At 48.9% G+C, this 17971-nt stretch overlaps 2 protein-coding genes across 17 annotated transcripts in view; one reads left to right on the top strand and one right to left on the bottom strand.

Annotated features, from left to right (window-relative positions):
• The window catches only part of ctnnd1 (catenin delta 1), a 36615-nt gene extending 30043 nt beyond the window's left edge, over positions 1-6572 (top strand). For 11 of the 16 annotated variants that reach the window (XM_088918503.1, XM_088918498.1, XM_088918499.1 and 8 more), the window contains 5 exons: positions 153-346; positions 591-644; positions 741-823; positions 1325-1421; positions 2757-6572. In XM_088918503.1, coding sequence (XP_088774629.1) covers positions 153-346; positions 591-644; positions 741-823; positions 1325-1387 — 394 coding nt within the window. In that variant the 3' untranslated portion in view covers positions 1388-1421; positions 2757-6572. The remainder of the gene's footprint in view (positions 1-152; positions 347-590; positions 645-740; positions 824-1324; positions 1422-2756) is intronic. The other 5 variants (XM_088918507.1, XM_088918509.1, XM_088918508.1 and 2 more) reach the window with 1 other exon arrangement.
• A 2772-nt stretch (positions 6573-9344) lies between these two features.
• Positions 9345-17971, bottom strand: part of LOC148832624 (calcium-binding protein 2-like) — a 29598-nt gene continuing 20971 nt past the window's right edge. Inside the window, exons 3-7 of the mRNA XM_088918987.1 lie at positions 14681-14711; positions 13823-13957; positions 10994-11103; positions 10180-10327; positions 9345-10096 (exon numbers count right to left, since the gene is read on the bottom strand). Of these exons, the coding sequence (XP_088775113.1) occupies positions 10071-10096; positions 10180-10327; positions 10994-11103; positions 13823-13957; positions 14681-14711 (450 nt within the window). The 3' untranslated portion in view covers positions 9345-10070. The remainder of the gene's footprint in view (positions 10097-10179; positions 10328-10993; positions 11104-13822; positions 13958-14680; positions 14712-17971) is intronic.

The following is a 17971-nucleotide window of genomic DNA, read 5'->3' as shown; positions in this document are numbered from 1 at the left end:
AAGTTAGCAAAAGTTAACGAGATTCAGCTGTTTAGTTGGAGGCAGTGGGACTGTAGTGAACTAGGGCAGGCGTGACGGGCTGCGTCCATGACTGCGCTCCTTCTGTCCAGTTTGCTCTTGGTGACGGGGCTGGGCCTGCCCTCTCGTTGCAGAAACCGGTCCGACCGAGAGGTGAGAGGGGCGGGGCAGGTCCTGCAGACGGTGTGGGGCTATAAGGAGCTGCGGCGCCCCCTGGAGAAGGACGGCTGGAAGAAGACCGACTTCATGGTGACCCTGACCCCCCAGGCGACCCGGAACAACAACGCAGGATACGAGGACAGCACCCTGCCCCTCATCGACAGAGGAGGTAACGTCGGTCACCGTGACGCCGCGGTCCTGTAATTGAGAGGGGAAGCTGTGGGATTTTGGCGCAGATTGTCGCCTGACTGTTTGCTGGACTCCTCCGTTTCTTGTCGTGGGGGCTCCACAAGGTGACGGGTATCTCCTTCTGTTGGGTGTTTCTGCTGCCCCATTGAATTAAAGCTTGTCAGTTTGCAAATAGCTGAGCAGGTATAGGTGTGTGTGTGACACTTGTGTTGGGTCATCCGCAGGAGAGAAGAGGGACAGGGACAGAGACATGATCCCCTTGAATGACATGGGACCAGGTGAGTCAGAAAGACTAATTCCCTTGTTCTCCATTATTTCTCTCACTTCCTCCCTCTGTTGATATGTGTGCCCCATTCCCTCTCTCTCTCTCTCAGATGCCTATTCCACACTGGACCAGAGAGACCGGACCCATACTCTGGAGCGCTCCATTGACCTGTCTGATCGGGACACTATACAGGTACAGGCATGATCACACTGGACACAGTGAGGCGAGCCAGTCCTGACAGCCCAAAGAGTGACCACAGCCTGGACATAGACACTGGACTCGGGCAGACCTGACCTGAAACTCAATAGAGCTGCAGCCCACTATGTGATCTCTGTCACAGCCTGAGGATCTGAGGGAGCCTCTAATGTTCCCATTAGTGAATATCTTGCTAATTATTGCTTTCCCAATCCTGTAATTTATTGTTCAAGCCAATGAAGCTTTGACTTTGAGAGGCGCACACAGTCATAATTAACATACTTTGCATACTGAATGCACACAGCCAGTCAGAGCCATATGTACATATACTTTTATATAACATTCTTGCAAGTGTGGGGCTTGCACAGAGCTCAGGTACTGACCGTCTTGCAGGGACTGTGGCAAACGCAGTTTTATTTTCAGGACCTGGACTAACTTGCTGATCTTTCTTTCTCTGTTTGCTGACCCTTCCCTCTCTCTCCGCTGTCTCACTCTCAGGGTGGTGTGTATGGTGGGGGCAGTAAGGGCTCTCTCCCTCTGGTTGACTCCTATGATGGTTAGACTAACCTTTCCTTGCACTGCATGTGTCAGCATGGTATGTCATCAGTACGCCAGCACATTGCTCACTCATGGTCACCCTCTGTCGTGTCAGTGTCTGTACTGTATTAACCCCTTTCTCTCTCTGTGCAGTGTTAATGTACTGTAGTGTCCAGTTAGTGTGTCTGTATAAACCCCCCTCTCTCTCTGTGCAGTGTTAATGTACTGTAGTGTCCAGTTAGTGTGTCTGTATTAACCCCTCTCTCTCTCTGTGCAGTGTTAATGTACTATAGTGTCCAGTCAGTGTTTCTGTATTAACCCCTCTCTCTCAGTGCAGTGTTAATGTACTGTAGTGTCCAGTCAGTGTGCCTGTACTGTATTAACCCCTCTCTCTCTGTGCAGTGTTAATGTCCTGTAGTGTCCAGTCAGTGTGTCTGTACTGTATTAACCCCTCTCTCTCAGTGCAGTGTTAATGTACTGTAGTGTCCAGTCAGTGTGTCTGGACTGTATTAACCCCTCTCTCTGTGATACTAATACTAGGTCATATCTAACTTCATGTAACTGTTGACTCATTTACTAACACATCTTTAACTTGTGTGTTTGGGTGCGTGCAGTCATGGTGTTTGGCTATCCAGTGCCAGGTACTTTTCCTCTTAAGCCCCCAGATTTGGGAAATTCCCATTTAAGTCAGCTGGTACTGTTTTGTAGTCCTATACAGGCTTGATCCAGCAGGGAGGCCTATTGACTTGTTCGCCCTTATCCCACAGCTCAGTTGAGGTGTCAGGCACACAGACAACATGAAAAGTTCACAGGCCAGCCACCCGGTGGCACTGTTAACAGTGATGAGGTACACCTGGCCAAGTGCATGCCCGTCAAGCCCTGGTGTTGCTTGGTGTATTGCCTCTCTATAGAGACCCAGTTCCACTTGGCTTAGACGTGAACCTCTGCACTTAATACACCGTAGTGTCCTAGGTGATCTGCTAGATTCCTAATTGTTAGTACTAGAATCTCATCCATCTGTTTTTTTTAAGATGCATTTTAATGTTTCAGTGTCCTCCTGCAGAAGTTCACTGTGTTGCCTGTATCAGCACCCTTGTGAACACTTGTATCGGGTCTCCTCCTAGTCTTCCCTGCTCAAGACAGGTCCAGATCATGGACTGCCCATCTCATTTTATTATTCTCGACATTAAGAATGTGCCTAATTGTACCCCCTTTTAAAATAACATTTGTCGCTGCTCCTGTACGACTTCCCTCTCCCTTTAGTTTTCCAACGGCAGTCGCTTCAGTCTGTTGGAAGTCCGTTATAAGCCCCAGAAAGATTTCTTGTTTGAACATGTCATTATCCTGACTTGGTTTGCTAACAAAGCTTTTTTTTCCCCTCTCCCCCCGACAGAAAAACTGATCATTTGTCTGGCCAGGAGAGACCCATTAATCCCCTCTCATTGCCGGTAACGGAGGGATACAGAATAGCAATGCGGACGACTGGAAATCACCCCTCCCTCTCTTTCGCTGTCTCCTTCTCTTTCTGAACGAAGTGACCCGGAGTTGACCGTGGCAGACTCGCATCATCGCAGGGGGGCCGGAGATTGTGCTGCTTAGTTTCAATAATAATTGAGCATGTGAGTGCTCGTCCTATCGGTTCAATTTTAGACTTGACATTAGTCATTCTTTTGGGGGGGGGGCGGGGAGAACACCCAGAATGCACCATCGTTGCCGCAGCCAGTTTCGTCAAATATCCAGTCCCAGATGAGTTTGTTTGCTCCCTGCCTGGAGATCAGCAACGCACTGCTATGTAAAAATGTCCCGGATTCGTACAGGAGAGAGAACACTCACTTTCGAATTCTCAATCTTCGGCTTCAATTTTATTAGGCTATTTAGAGTAATTCTCTTGAGACAATCATTTATTTCTGTAGCTAGGACCTGCTAGTCTCCTGTTGTCAGTCATCGAATGAGGGCAAACGCACAGCAGTGTCCATTACTTTATAATTGTTATAGGTAGTAGCAATGGCAGGGATTGTCCATTCTCATGAGTTTTGATTCTAGTTGTCTGTACCTTCATACCTCAGTATGAACAGAATTTCCCTTTCTTCCATGATTATTTCTGTTCTTTTGATCTGTTCGTTCTGTTTTGGGGACCACAATGTTTCTCTCTTGAGTTGGCACATTAGCCAGGTCTGCTATTGCCTTCAGTAACACATCTATGGGCGTGTGACAGCTGCACCTCTTGTAAAGTCGCTAACGTCAGTCTCTAGTAGCAAAGCACACTGAAGGGCAAGGCCATGTCTGCTACTGCTTTAGCCTTCCCTTGAAATCTCTTTGATTATCGTGTCTGTCAGTCAGAGTTTTGGGGGGCTGCAGTTCAATTCTCTTTTTATTGCACGATCAATTTTCTCTTCTCTTGGAGGTTTCTCCTTTTCTGCTGTTTTCCAGAAAGGACTCAACAGTGCTCTGTTTGCCCTCTGAAAGCTGCAGTTCCCACTGAACACTAGAGCCCGCTGTTGTTCATACCAGTGCAGGGCAGACTTTTAATTCAGATTATTTTTTTAAGCAAAAATGTTTTTAATTTCTCTTGTTGTTGATGGTTTTTGTTTTCCATTGAAAGATAAATACAGATTTGAAATAACTTCCGCCCCAAGTTCTAGTGTGTTTAATTTTATATATATATTGGTTAATTTTCTAATTATTGACTTTTATATATGTACAGGAGGCAGGAGCTGGTTTAGTATTGTTAGTCTGTAGGTTTGGGATGGGAGGGGTGAGAAGGGGGGTACTGTACAATTTCAATGATTCCACGTATAAAGGCATATTCTGACTCTGTTTGTTGGGGGTTAATTGCCCATCTTCTGATTTATAAATTGTGGGAAGTGGCCGTCACGCTGGGAGTGGTGTTTGGATCAGCAAGCAGGCCAGAGTCCGGTTTAATTCCGGGTCGGAGCTCCGATCTCGCGTTTCTCAGTCGGGGCTGGAGGCGCTGGCGGGGTCGGTCCCAGGGTGGTGTGTCCATGCTCCGAGCCTGTCCCGAGGAAAGCAGGCGTTTTCAGCTCTCCGAAACCCCCCCCCCCCCCCCCCGTGCCTCTGTGTTCCCGGCATGAAGGTCTCTGCCGGTGTTTTTACCGGGACGAAACCCCGCGGGCCGGGGGCATTGGCCCAGTGCCTTGAGAAGCCCTCCCAGTACAATGTGAAGCTTGAGGCCCGGTGAGAGCCCCAAGCCCAGTTTGTGTGTGTGTGTGGGGGGGGGTTCAGCCGAGGCCCCCAGGCTGCGGGGGCTGCCCCGGTGCGGAGCGATCCGGTCTCGGGACCCCGAGGACGACGGGAGCAAGGCGGACCCGACCCCCTCACTCTTCCCGCGGGAATGAGAGAGGGCTGGTGATTTCCGGGACTGGAGGGTGGCGCGGCGCAGTTTCTCTGGGGGTGCCCCCCTCACACCTGTGGGGCTTTGTTCCAACTGAGCGCCCTGTTTTGTGGCTGAGCCCACAAATAGCAGTGGGGTTTCATTCTAACTCTTGTCTTCAGCTCTTTTGGAAGTCCGCTTTGGAGGTCACCTCTGTAACTAACGCTCCTTGAAAGAGATCTCAACTGGGAGGGGGCGGGGGTTTATAGAACCAATTTAAGTAACGAGCTCAGCCAGAGCAAAGCCCAGCAGGCGCGGGGCTCCCCAGGACACGGACTGGGAGCCCCTGTCTCGATGCAGTGGAGCAAACCTGTGATTGTGAGAGACTCTTGAGCTCGTTTGAGAAGTTAATTTTTGTTTTCTTAAAAGGCCTTACAATCGTGATCTTGCTTCCTGTCTATAATTGTCACGAAAAACTCATCTGTGGTGCTTTTGAACTCTGATTAATCCGATATTACTTGTTAACATGATTCTGTTTAAAGCCAGCACTGCTGTTAAATTGAGTAATTCAGTAGAAATTAAACTGAGATACACCAGACGTGGTTTCTGTGAAGCCCCTGTCAGAGATCTGGAAATAAAGCATTGCAGAGTTTTAAAAAGGAAAGGTACTGTGATGAGCAGGATGAGACAGGCCACGCTGGACTGCAGAGTGGGTGATTGTGTGATTGTGTGTGTGTGTGTGTGTGTGTGTGTGTGACAGGCCACGCTGGGCTGCAGGGTGGGTGTGTGTGTGTGAGAGAGAGAGAGACAGGCCACGCTGGGCTGCAGAGTGGGTGAGTGTGTGTGAGAGAGAGAGAGAGACAGGCCACGCTGGACTGCAGAGTGGGTGATTGTGTGTGTGTGTGAGAGAGAGAGAGAGACAGGCCACGCTGGGCTGCAGGGTGGGTGTGTGTGTGAGAGAGAGAGAGACAGGCCACGCTGGGCTGCAGGGTGGGTGTGTGTGTGAGAGAGAGAGAGGCAGGCCACGCTGGGCTGCAGGGTGGGTGTGTGTGTGTGTGTGAGAGAGAGAGAGAGACAGGCCACGCTGGGCTGCAGGGTGGGTGAGTGTGTGTGTGAGAGAGAGAGAGACAGGCCACGCTGGACTGCAGAGTGGGTGATTGTCTGTGTGTGAGAGAGACAGGCCACGCTGGACTGCAGGGTGGGTGTTTGTGTGTGTGTGAGAGAGACAGGCCACGCTGGACTGCAGGGTGGGTGTTTGTGTGTGTGAGAGACAGGCCACGCTGGACTGCAGGGTGGGTGTTTGTGTGTGTGAGAGAGACAGGCCACGCTGGACTGCAGGGTGGGTGATTGTGTGTGTGAGAGAGAGAGAGACAGGCCACGCTGGACTGCAGGGTGGGTGATTGTGTGTGTGTGAGAGAGAGACAGGCCATGCTGGGCTGCAGGGTGACTGTCAGAGAGAAACGGGCCATTCATCTTGGTGTGCTCATATCAGGAACTCCTTGTCCACACCAGATAGAGACGAGCCAGGTCTTGGAAATAGTTGAAGAAAAAGCACATTTTAACTAAATATTCCATTATGTTTTAATTTTTGTATCTTCTGATGTATTTTGTTTCTGTGGGAAAATTCTTAGTGGGGAGGTGTTGGTTAAAATCTACACTACATTTTTTAAATAAAACATTTACCACTAATTTCTTTTAAATAAGACAAATCACATCTCTTAATTGCATTTTTAATTAAGACTGCAATCAGTTTTCTGTTTCTTGGTTGTTGCAATACTAATTAAACTGTCTGCCTACACTCATGTAAGTTGGATAATTTCAGTGGCATATGTAACAGGCAATACAATTTTTTATAAATAAAGATGTTTTTAAAGCCTAGGTTCATGGCTCTGTTTTCCAAATGTCCTAAGTCTGCTTTTATGGGTTTAAAAACATTTTAGGGGATTAGCAGGGAATTTGTTTAAATCCTGCATCTCTTAAGGGAATTTGTTGCAGTTTAAAGATTTTGTAAGGGAATTTAGGGTGCCTGTCTACCTAAACATTGAACAATTACCAGGCTTCCAGAAAAAAGCAAGGGGTTTCAAATAAGATGGGTTCATTTGCAAGTCCTTCCTTTACATTTCTATAGCTTCTTTGACTGTTAAGGATCCAAAAGCCCTTCACATATAGGAGGGGACACATCCACCCCTAATTGAGTGCGGCTCCATCTGGGAGACACACAGCCCCCTCCTGCACTGGCGGCCCCACCTGGGAGACACAGCCCCCTCCTGCACCAGTGGCTCCAGTGCAGAGATCTGTTAACTGCCTGCTCTTTCAGAGTGTCCTGGGTCTGTAATGACTAGCAGTCAGGACCCTGAGGTCAACATGTGAATGCCACCATCTACTACACTACAGTGTCACTGGTCACCATACTGGGGCACTGGCCAATTCTGGACCAGAGGCCATGCTGGTTGATTGCAACCATTAGAAAATCAACCGCAAGGCTTTCCTCGGAGATCTCCCACCCATCCCACAGCTGAGCAGACCCAGACGTGATAACTGTTGATCTGGTGAGATTTGGCTAGAATGTGGTTGTGCTGGTTGATCTAAAGGCAAAAAGTTCTCTATCCTCTCCCTCGGAGTTGGACACAAAAATAGGATCAGCTGAAATCTTGCAAACGGGTTCGCAAAAGAGAGGAGGGCATTTGGCCAGTCAAGTCCGTTTAGTAGTAATTGTTTGAAGTACAGGTTACCCAGCCCGTTTCAGGAAAGTGAGGGTATTGGCTTCAACAATGTTGCTGAGCAGTTTGGTTCACACACCCACCACCCTTTGTGTAAAGAAGTGCCTCCTGTTCTCTGTTTTAAATGTGCTTCTATGTCTTTTCCTCTTGTCTGCATAAAATGTCATGAATGGTTTGCTCAGTCTTGAATTTTATCTACATATTTTCCAAGTTTGCTAATAGTCTTAGTTTGGTATGATCTGCAAACTGGACTCGCCGACTGTTCTAGAATCTAGAAGGTCAACTATATAAATCGGTGACCCTAGTACAGGTCTCTCTGGTTCTCCATTAATAATATTCTCGCAGGTGCAGCATTTACCCCTTATCTTGACTGTTTTCTTTTTAAAATCCAATTCTCTGTTATGGGGAACCTAGTATTTTTAGAAAGCTTTTGATGATGCCTTGTGTGTATCCATTGTTTATTTAGGTGAGACCTACCTTTTCTAAATCCATGATGAGTTTTTCCTAGGATATCGGCCATATACTGTAGGTGATCCTCTAGTTCAGTTGTAATAGTTTCCATTACATTGAATAAACATCTGACTTATTGCTCTATAATCTACTGCTCACCCATTCTAGGAACAGCTTCCAAGCTTTGTAGATTCTGCCCCTGCCTTAAGCGCTTTTCTGACATGTATTTCCTGTTTTCGGTTTTGAAATACAGGCGGCAGGGCAGCACGGGTTAGCGTTGCTGCCTCACAGCGCTGGGGCCCTGGGTTCAGTTCCTGGGGTGCTGTCTGTGTGGAGTTTGTATGCGGTCTCCATGTCCTCCCTGTGATGGGGCCCATCCCACTGCCCCCAGTGTCTGTGGGATACTGGGTACTTGCCTCCTTTATTCGTAGCATCCCTGTAGATTGTGGTTTCACTCGCCTGGTTTCTGACTCAAAGCCACACTCAGGACAGAGTCCAGTACGAGCTGAGAGCCTGGGAAACAGTTGTGCCTGCTTGCACAGTGCCCCCTTGTGGGCAGGAGTCAGCCTCCACAGCCATTTACAAACACTGTAAACAGTCATCCAAAACCTGCAATATATGTACAAAACTATTTTTTTAAAGGAAAATCTAAAATACATAAGTTGTTAATGGTGGTGTGGGAATCATGTTTGTTTTTTTGTGTAATGTGACATTGTGTAAAATGTCTGTCGAGGAGCAGGGTGCCTTTAAGGTGATGGTGGAGGTTACAGACGACGAGGTCGGGTGAGTTAGTCCCGTTGCAGGATTCAAGGAGGAAGGTTCTGACTATCGTTGATAATTTGAGAAAGTTATTGTTTGGTTCCTGCGGTTTCCTTGCCTGCTGCCGTGTAAAAAAAGGACTTTTTTAAGTCTCCTTCTTGGTTGCGGAGTGGTTCAGGTTAGCTTCTACTGTGAACCGAGCCGGGGTGACCACACAGGGAGGAGAGGGGCCCTGTGACGCTCCCTCAGCCCAGGGGCACACTGGGAGGATCACTGGTTCAGGTGAACGCCAGCCAGTGTTGGGAACACTCCTGCCCTTCATTCCGGCGACTGCAGGCCATCGGCAGGCACCGAGTTGGACTTCGATCTGCTTCAGCAGAGGGGGTGCTCGAGTCGAACTCCAGTGCCGTCGCCTCGGAGGACTGAAGAGATTCAGTTCCTTTGCCCCTTTAGCGTGTGGCACGGCGGGTGTGGGTGTCCAGTGCGGTTCTCTTCCTGAGCCGGGTGGGGCTCTGTAGTGCTGTTTTTTTCCATTTTCTATCTGGGACACAAACGAACTACTTGAACCAATCGAGTGGCTACCGAGCTCGCTCGGTTGTTTTCCAGATCAACATCGCACCCAGGGCTCCAGCGGCCCTCACCGAGAGACTCGGGTGCGACTCTACGCTCGGTTCACAGCTGTGTTCTGACTCAACAGCCCACTCTTATCATACAGGCAGTTTATTGCTGGAGCTGACATTGTTGTACAGAGTCAGGAACAGAGTGACACAAGGGCCGGACTGAAAGACACGGGTGTTCAACAGAGAAACCACGCACAACAGAGCAATCGGCACGAGGCCACGTTTCACAGTGTCACAGTCAATTCACATCCTACTTAGCCAGCGGGTCGATAACGGGGCGGGAAGCTAATCGCCAGAGGTGGATTCCCGGGATACAGGACCACAGCAACGTTACAGATCTGCCGGGAGTAGAGCAGTTAAAAAAACGCCACGTTTCTGTTCACGGCAAAGGACTGGTAGACAACGGGCATGTGTTACAGCAAACATCAACACCACCACATACAGTACATCACACGTACCCTTCGTGTCGGAAGAGAGGGACTGCTACCTTGTACTATCACAAGGGTGGTCAGTTTTAGGGTGCCTGGTATTGCTATTGGTGTACCCCTCCTCGTAAAACGGGGTTACAGTTGCTCACCCTATTTTATTTCGGTAGTTGGTCTGGCCTTGACATTATTTATCCATTATTAAACTGCAAAATTAAAAAAATTCCAATACACAAGAAGAAAAAAATGTATTCAGCTGGTGAGATCAACAGGGGGAGCCCCTCTTTCTCTCTCTCTCCTTCTCCTTCTCCTGTCTCCATCTTCTCCTCTTCCTTGTGATCCGCTCCTGTCCGAGTGTGTCTCCTGTCCCCCTCCTGCTCCCATCCCTCCCGCGGGCTCTGCTCAGCGAGACATCATCCGGACGAACTCTGGGGAGAGAGAGCAGGGTGACTCTGCCTCTCCAGGACAGGACTATGAACACTTCCCACCTCCCACATCCCCGCCATCTCACCCTCGAAGTCGACCAGCCCGTCTCCGTTCAGGTCCACGTCTCTCAGGATCTCGTCGATCTCTCGGGGGTTCAGCTGCTGCCCGAGGAGCTTCTTCATGGCTTCACGCAGCTCCGCCGTGCTGATCTGACCATCACCATTCGAGTCAAACTGACAGAGAGGAGACAGCTAGTACACTAACACTGCACTGAGAGAGAGGGGTTAATACAGTCCAGACACACTGACTGGACACTACAGTACATTAACAGTGCACTGAGAGAGAGGGGTTAATACAGTCCAGACACACTGACTGGACACTACAGGACATTAACACTGCACTGAGAGAGAGGGGTTAATACAGTCCAGACACACTGACTGGACACTACAGGACATTAACACTGCACTGAGACACAGGGGTTAATACAGTCCAGACACACTGACTGGACACTACAGGACATTAACACTGCACTGAGAGAGAGGGTATAATACAGTCCAGACACACTGACTGGACACTACAGTACATTAACACTGCACTGAGAGAGAGGGGTTGATACAGTCCAGACACACTGACTGGACACTACACTACATTAACACTGCACTGAGGGAGAGGGGTTAATACAGTCCAGACACACTGACTGGACACTACAGGACATTAACACTGCACTGAGAGAGAGAGGGGTTATTACAGTCCAGACACACTGACTGGACACTCCAGTACATTAACACTGCACTGAGAGAGAGAGGGGTTAATACAGTCCAGACACACTGACTGGACACTCCAGGACATTAACACTGCACTGAGAGAGAGAGGGGTTATAACAGCACACCTGTACTGACCTCTCGGAAGGCATCTCTCAGCTCTTTCACCCCGATCATGTCTGCTGTCTCTGCCAGCATCTTTGGACCCATCAGCTCCACAAAATCCTCAAAATCCACTTTGCCGCCACCTATGGGAGAGGAGGACACAGCACAGGGAAATTGAATCAGATAAAAACAATCTTTGACGACAAGCTATTGTTTTCATGGGTTTGTTCTTGTGTGAGGGAAGTCAATTCTGGTGAAGCAAGCTGTAGTGCTGAACCTCTTATTGAGGGTAAGGTATAGTGTAAGACTGCCTGGAGTGTTACCGCAGAAAGCCTGAACTGCAACATATCAGCAGTATTACTTCTCCGTGGTTTATATGTCATTCTGTTAGACTTTGTCGCAGTGTATCAGCATGCCAGAGTGTTAGACTGCATGGGAATGTGCTCAGACTCTATTTCAGCTCATCCAGGTTCTATCGATATCAAGCAGTCCATCTGTCCTTGTTTGCTGTAGTATGCCTCAGCAGTCAGCCTCAGAGCGCCTTACAGAATTACACAGTAGTTGATATTGTACATAGACAGTATTTATTGTTACAAACAGTGGGATCTTCAAATGATAAGAGTTCAGCATTAGCAAGCTGGTGTCAGTATTAGGTCCTGACATCAGCTTGCTGTTCAAGCGCGTTATAAAGATTAAAGAGAATTTCACTCCTACAGGCAAGGAATACAGAGCTCACGATATCTCGATCTCCGCACTGAAAACAGAGTAGGAAATAGCCGGTAAACTTAAACTATTAATAAATGTAATCTAAAATAAAAAAAAAATCTTTATTGCCTATAAGTCACACAGCATTTCATGGCTATAATCATTCAGAGAGTGACAGTCTCCTGCCTTCTGAAGACAAGGAAAAGACAGAATTCTCCCTCCTAGAATTTAGACATCAGCAGCATCAAGGCGAGGAGTGGACCTGTGTCCTCTTACACAAAGATTATGATCAGGACTGAACCACACTCTACAGAGAAGGTATTAACCAAATGGGAGTCTATTTCCCTATTCAAAACCGTGCACCACTAGGACAGATGTCTTCTAGCCTATAGGTCCATCCATGAGCAAGTCTGTTTTTCCACAGATAATCAAGACAAGTACTCTGCCTATAGGGCTGAGAGTCCAGTGCTCTTCCAGGGCTCGGATTAGCTGGGGGGCTTCTGGCTTCACAGTTTGTACAAACAGGCTCCTGTCTTTCATCCTCTGTGTGACTCTTCCCCCTTGTCCCCGGTCTTGACCGGAGGCCTGTTCTGTGCTGGGTCCTGTCAAACCTCACTCAGAACGGGCCAGTCACTGTTAAATACTGATCTTCTGAGACCATGGCTCTGGGAGAATTAGTTAGCATGAGTTAAGGATGAGTACCGCTGTTGGGACCGTTTGGATCTTTGGCCATACAAGATAAGATAAGATCACTTTATTGGCCATATACAATTTCTTGCATTAGGAATTTGTCTTTTCACACACCCCAGCTTGCTCTCCATGAGACACACAGACAGGGAGAGAGAAGACTTGGGGTCAGAGCGCAGGGTCAGCCATTTATATAACACCCCTAGAGCAGCTGGGGTTAAGGGCCTCGCTCAGGGGCCCAACTGAGTAGGATTCCTCTGCTAGCCATGGGATTTGAACCAGCAACCTTAAAGCCACAGACACAGATCCTTAGCCACAAAGCCACTGCTCCACCCTGCCTCATGGACACTGCCTAGTGTCCTAAACGTGGAGGAGACAATAAATTTGATAGGATTCAGCTCCCCCCAATAGCACCACAAAGTCATATCATCTGTCAGCGAATATCGGTGTGGGTGACAGTGCACTGATTGTGACCCTGTGTCCCTGTTTCACTTCTGAGTGTGGAAGAGTCCCCTGGAATAACAGCAGCTATTGCCCTAAGGGTTTCATATTCAGGGATCAAATCTGCTTTATTCTAGACTGCAGAGATGTAGTCCCCCTGCCCTGTGCGTATCTGTCAGTGCCCAGTCCTGGAGCTCTCATGTGAGCTCTGTGAAGACAGTAATGTCGCTCCTGGCTCGGGTGAGCAGCACTGGCCACAGAATTCATACACACTGTATAACACATGACACCTTACTGGGGTGTTAGAACACCTGATCACCTGTCCTCTGGAGTACTCAAGCACTCTGTTTGCTTCTGTACCCGGACAGGGACACAGAGGAAACCATGTCTCTTTCCTCTTCCATTATTATTGTGGTTGTGATTAAAAGGTTATGTATTATTCTTCCTGCTGGGTGATTCTAATGTCTTTCTTCAGCTGTGCCTGGAGCTCCTGATTCACTTTCTCTCTTCTACAATCTGGGACTGTACTTCTGACAAATATCACTTTACAGCTCCCAGCTCCCAGCTCCCTGGGGCTCAGCAGGAGGGAGCCTTGTCAGTACCTGGAGGGGAGACTCCTGGGAAAGCTAAGGCTGCTGCTGGAAGAGGTGTTAGTGGGGCCAGCAGGGGGCGCTCACCCTGTAGTCTGTGTGGGTCCTAATGCCCCATTATAGTGACAGGGACACTATACTGTAAGAAGGTGCTGTCCTTCAGATGAGACATAAAACTGTGGTCCTGACTCCCTGTGGTCATTAAAAATCTCATTAAAAAGTCTCTCTCAAAGAGAGTAGGGGTGTCACCCCAGTGTCCTGGGCCTGGTCCTGGCTTCATCACTCTGCTCTCCTCCACACAGAGCTGGTGAGCTGAATGAAACTGTTCAGTTCATGTTTTGCTGGACCTCGGTGTTATTGTTCTGGGGAAAATGAATTTGCCTGGCGCCTTTGACATCGTGTGTTTGCTCTAGTCTGTATTTCAGGGTGCGTGACTCACAGATCTGCTGGCTGAGCTCAATCAGCTCCATCTCTGTGGGCATGTATCCCATCGTCCTCATGCACTCCCCCAGGTCCTTACAGCTGATGTAGCCGTCCTTGTTCTTGTCAAACTCCTTGAACGCCTCCTTCAGCTCTGAGCACAGGACAGGTGAGAGAGAGGGGTTAATACAGTCCAGACACACTGACTGGACACTACAGTACATTAACACTGCACTGAGAGAGAGGGGTTAATACAGTACAGACACACTGACTGGACACTACAGGACATTAACACTGCACTGAGAGAGAGGGGTTAATACAGTCCAGACACACTGACTGGACACTCCAGTACATTAACACTGCACTGAGAGAGAGGGGTTAATACAGTCCAGACACACTGACTGGACACTCCAGTACATTAACACTGCACTGAGAGAGAGGGGTTAATACAGTACAGACACACTGACTGGACACTACAGGACATTAACACTGCACTGAGAGAGAGGGGTTAATACAGTCCAGACACACTGACTGGACACTACAGTACATTAACACTGCACTGAGAGAGAGGGGTTAATACAGTCCAGACACACTGACTGGACACTACAGGACATTAACACTGCACTGAGAGAGAGGGGTTAATACAGTCCAGACACACTGACTGGGCACTACAGGACATTAACACTGCACTGAGAGAGAGGGGTTAATACAGTACAGACACACTGACTGGACACTCCAGTACATTAACACTGCACTGAGAGAGAGGGGTTAATACAGTCCAGACACACTGACTGGACACTACAGGACATTAACACTGCACTGAGAGAGAGGGGCAGTTAAATTCTCTAAATGTTCGCTGTTAAAATGATTGCCATACCTTCTATTTCCTCAGGTCGCAGGTCCCTATCCTGTGGTAGTTTTTGTTCCAGTGAGTTGCAGAGACACACAGGAGACACAAGGAGAGAATGAGAGAATCCAGCAGACTGACTCATGTCAAAGAGCGAGCTGTGAGCACACTGCTCCAGGTCTTACTGCCCTTCCCCGTACCTCACTACTGACAAGCACTGACGCACGCACATGGTCTCCCCAAGATCTGCTGCGCTGTACTGTGCTCTGTACCCCCACTCAGACACACGCGCTCACACTGTCGTGTTTTGTAAACATGCAGAGACAGCACTGGGTCCAACACACACTCCCCCTGCAGGTCCAGACGTGTGTCTTTGGACTTGCACACAGCTGTCAGGCCATGACATGTAAATACAGTAACTGGAAGGGTAATGCATCGATGGGCTCATATTGCTCTGCTGTCTCTCCTGCAAGAGTTCAGCATAGGAGCAGGGAGCAGGAGCGCCGTGGGCAACAGCAGGGGGCGCTGTTTCAGCCCGGGACGGTCTGTTGAACCTGCGTTCCTCTTGCTCCCATTCGGTGTCCCAGCACGCTTCCCGGCTCCGGGGTCCTGTTTCTCCATGCAGTGAACACAAACAGTAGAAACACAGTGAGAGAACACAGCTTTCCCACAGACACACTAGGGGGGGAGAGAGCCAGCAGAGCGCAGGCAACCTGCTGAGCATAGCAACACACACGTTTGTGTTTTCATCCTCATCCTCGTCACGGACTGTGACACAGCGAAAGGTCATGGGTCATCCGGGATTATTCCTCAGGCCTGTCAGGCAACAGCAGGATTCAGGAAGATTCAGGCTTGATTAGGACAGACTGCCACACACACGCACACACACACACACACACACACACACACACACACACACACACACACACACGGAGAACAGACTGTAGACATTCTGTGTACACGTGTTGTGTAGAGGGGCACATGGTGACACACACGACACCTCTCAGAACAGTGTCTGCACACTGGACCAGACTCCGCAGAAGAATGTGGAGACTCAGGCGTGACAGAAGCCCTGCTCAGACTGGACACCCATGAGAGTGCAGGATGGGCCACAAATGAGACCAGGCCATCTAGCTCACCCAAGCCGTTTGGTCCTTAGTAGTTAATGGAGCTGAGGCTCCGACAACATGGCCGGGCAGCTTGTTCCACACTCCCGCCACCCTTTGAGTAAAAACATGCTTATACAGTCCTGACTAGAAGATCTCATCCAGCTGTTTCAAGAAAGGTCATCGGCTTCAACAACCTGGCTGGGCAGCTTGTCCCAAACTCCAACCACCCTTTGTGTAGAGAAGTGTCTCCTGTCCTGACTGGAAGATCTCATCCAGTAGTTCGTTGAAAGAAGCCAGGGTATTGGCTTTAACAACATGGCTGGGTAGCTTGTTCCACACTCCCACCACCCTTTGAGTAAAAACGTGCTTACACAGTCCTGACTGGAAGATCTCATCCAACTTTTTATTGAAAGATGTCAGGGTATCAGCTTCGAACACCCTGGCTGAGCAGCTTGTTCCACACTCCTGCCACCCTTTGTGTAAAGAAGTGCCTCTTGTTCTCTGTTTCACCTGTTCTTTCCCCATGTTTGTTTCAGAGGAGGTCCTGGTGACTGTGGGGACATCAGGCCGGCTCGCATCCTCTCACGCACATCAGCAGGCTGGCCCTGGTGGGGACGCTAATCTCACGGCAGGAGGAACAGAGTCACGATTAGTGTCACAACAGGCCCTGCCTTTCCAGATGAGGAGATTATGAAAAATAACACGACAGATTTCCCCTGGCCCGGACAGCACTCTGCACACTAAGCGCTTTTAAATCCCGGCCGGAAAGCCCAAAGAAGGGAACCCTGTGCCATCTGTGCCAAAACGAGGGCAGAGAAAAGACGCTGTTTGTACGTCTGGGGGTCCATCTGTCTGCCTGGCACCAGCGGCAGCAGGGGTGGCTTTTTACAACACGGGAACAGCAGGAGAGACTTCACTCTGGTCTGTGAGGGGGGCTCGCCGGTGCAGAGAGACACTTCTTCAGGTGGGACAGAACAAGTGGCCCAGGAGCTGGAACAGGACAGGCTGGGGTCCCGAAAACGCACTTATTCTTAATCTCGGAAACTCAGTAACGCCCATTACAACAAAAAGTGTGCCTCCACGGGCCGGGTTTTAAACTGAGGCTTAGAAGCCCTGAGACTCTGCCCCCTCAGTTTTGGAGCCGAGGAAGAGGAGGTTGTGTCTCCCATTGTTGGCAGGCTGGTCCTGGGGGGACAAGCTGTAAGACAGCACGAGTTGAGCACAGAGTGGCGCCAGGGAAAAAAGCCGACAGCAGATTGCATAGCCATGACTGCTCCGTCACGTTATACCTCAGACACCCGGTAGGTGTGCCCCTTTGTGACGTGCAGATGTGTCTGCAGTGTTTCTTCTAAAATTACTACTGTTAACTGCTGAAGACAGTTGGGTGTTTGTTTTCTCACCTGCTGAAGCCAATTAGAAGAATCAGTGATGGATTAGACCTGTTGTGAACACGGAAGACTGTCAGAATATTGCATGCAGAAAATTGTGGAATTAACCGTCAGAAGGGAGTCAGAAGTTAAAAGGAGAAAGTTAGAAGGACTAGTTTATGTCATGTGTCTCTGCTGTTTTGATGAAGGAAAGGAATGCAAGTTTTTGGCCATTGTTTTAATTGAAAACCCTGCAATATTGGCAACACACAGATAATTAGGAACAAGTAATAGGTTTATTCCATGCTGAAAAGAGAAGACAGAAAACACAAAATTTCGGCTGTGGAGCCTTCTTCAGCTCACACCTGAAACAGGCTCCACAGCTGAAACATTGTGTTTTTTTCCTTCTCTTTTCAGCATGGAATAAACCTATTACTTGTTCCTTTGCAGCCTACGCTTGCAGACGCAGCTCCCCACCTGAACTACTTCACCACAGATAATTATTTCACTTAATACATTCCCACCCTCCACACTCAGCCTATCCATAATGGCAATTAACATCCGCCAATCAGTTTAAACTGGACGAAGACAGGTGACACATCACAGTGCCTGCTGCTTGTCACGGCAACCCTGTGGGCTTGTTCACCTGCCGAAAGAGTGAAGCTCGAACCACACGAGGACGCCAGTGGAAACTACAGGGAAGAGTATTTAGAACTGAGAACGGGGGGGGGGTGCTTCTTTACACAAAGGGTGGTGGGAGTGTGGAACAAGCCGCCCAGGCACGTTGTCGAAGCCGATACCCGGACTTCAAGAAACAGCTGGATGAGAGCCCAAGATCAGTTGGC

This window comes from Atractosteus spatula, chromosome 6, assembly GCF_055471065.1.
Source record: "Atractosteus spatula isolate fAtrSpa1 chromosome 6, fAtrSpa1.hap1, whole genome shotgun sequence".
In the NCBI taxonomy this organism is placed as follows: Eukaryota; Metazoa; Chordata; class Actinopteri; order Semionotiformes; family Lepisosteidae; genus Atractosteus; species Atractosteus spatula.
The sequence above is the reverse complement of the archived record's forward strand: the minus strand, read 5'-3'. Positions and strand labels throughout refer to the sequence as shown.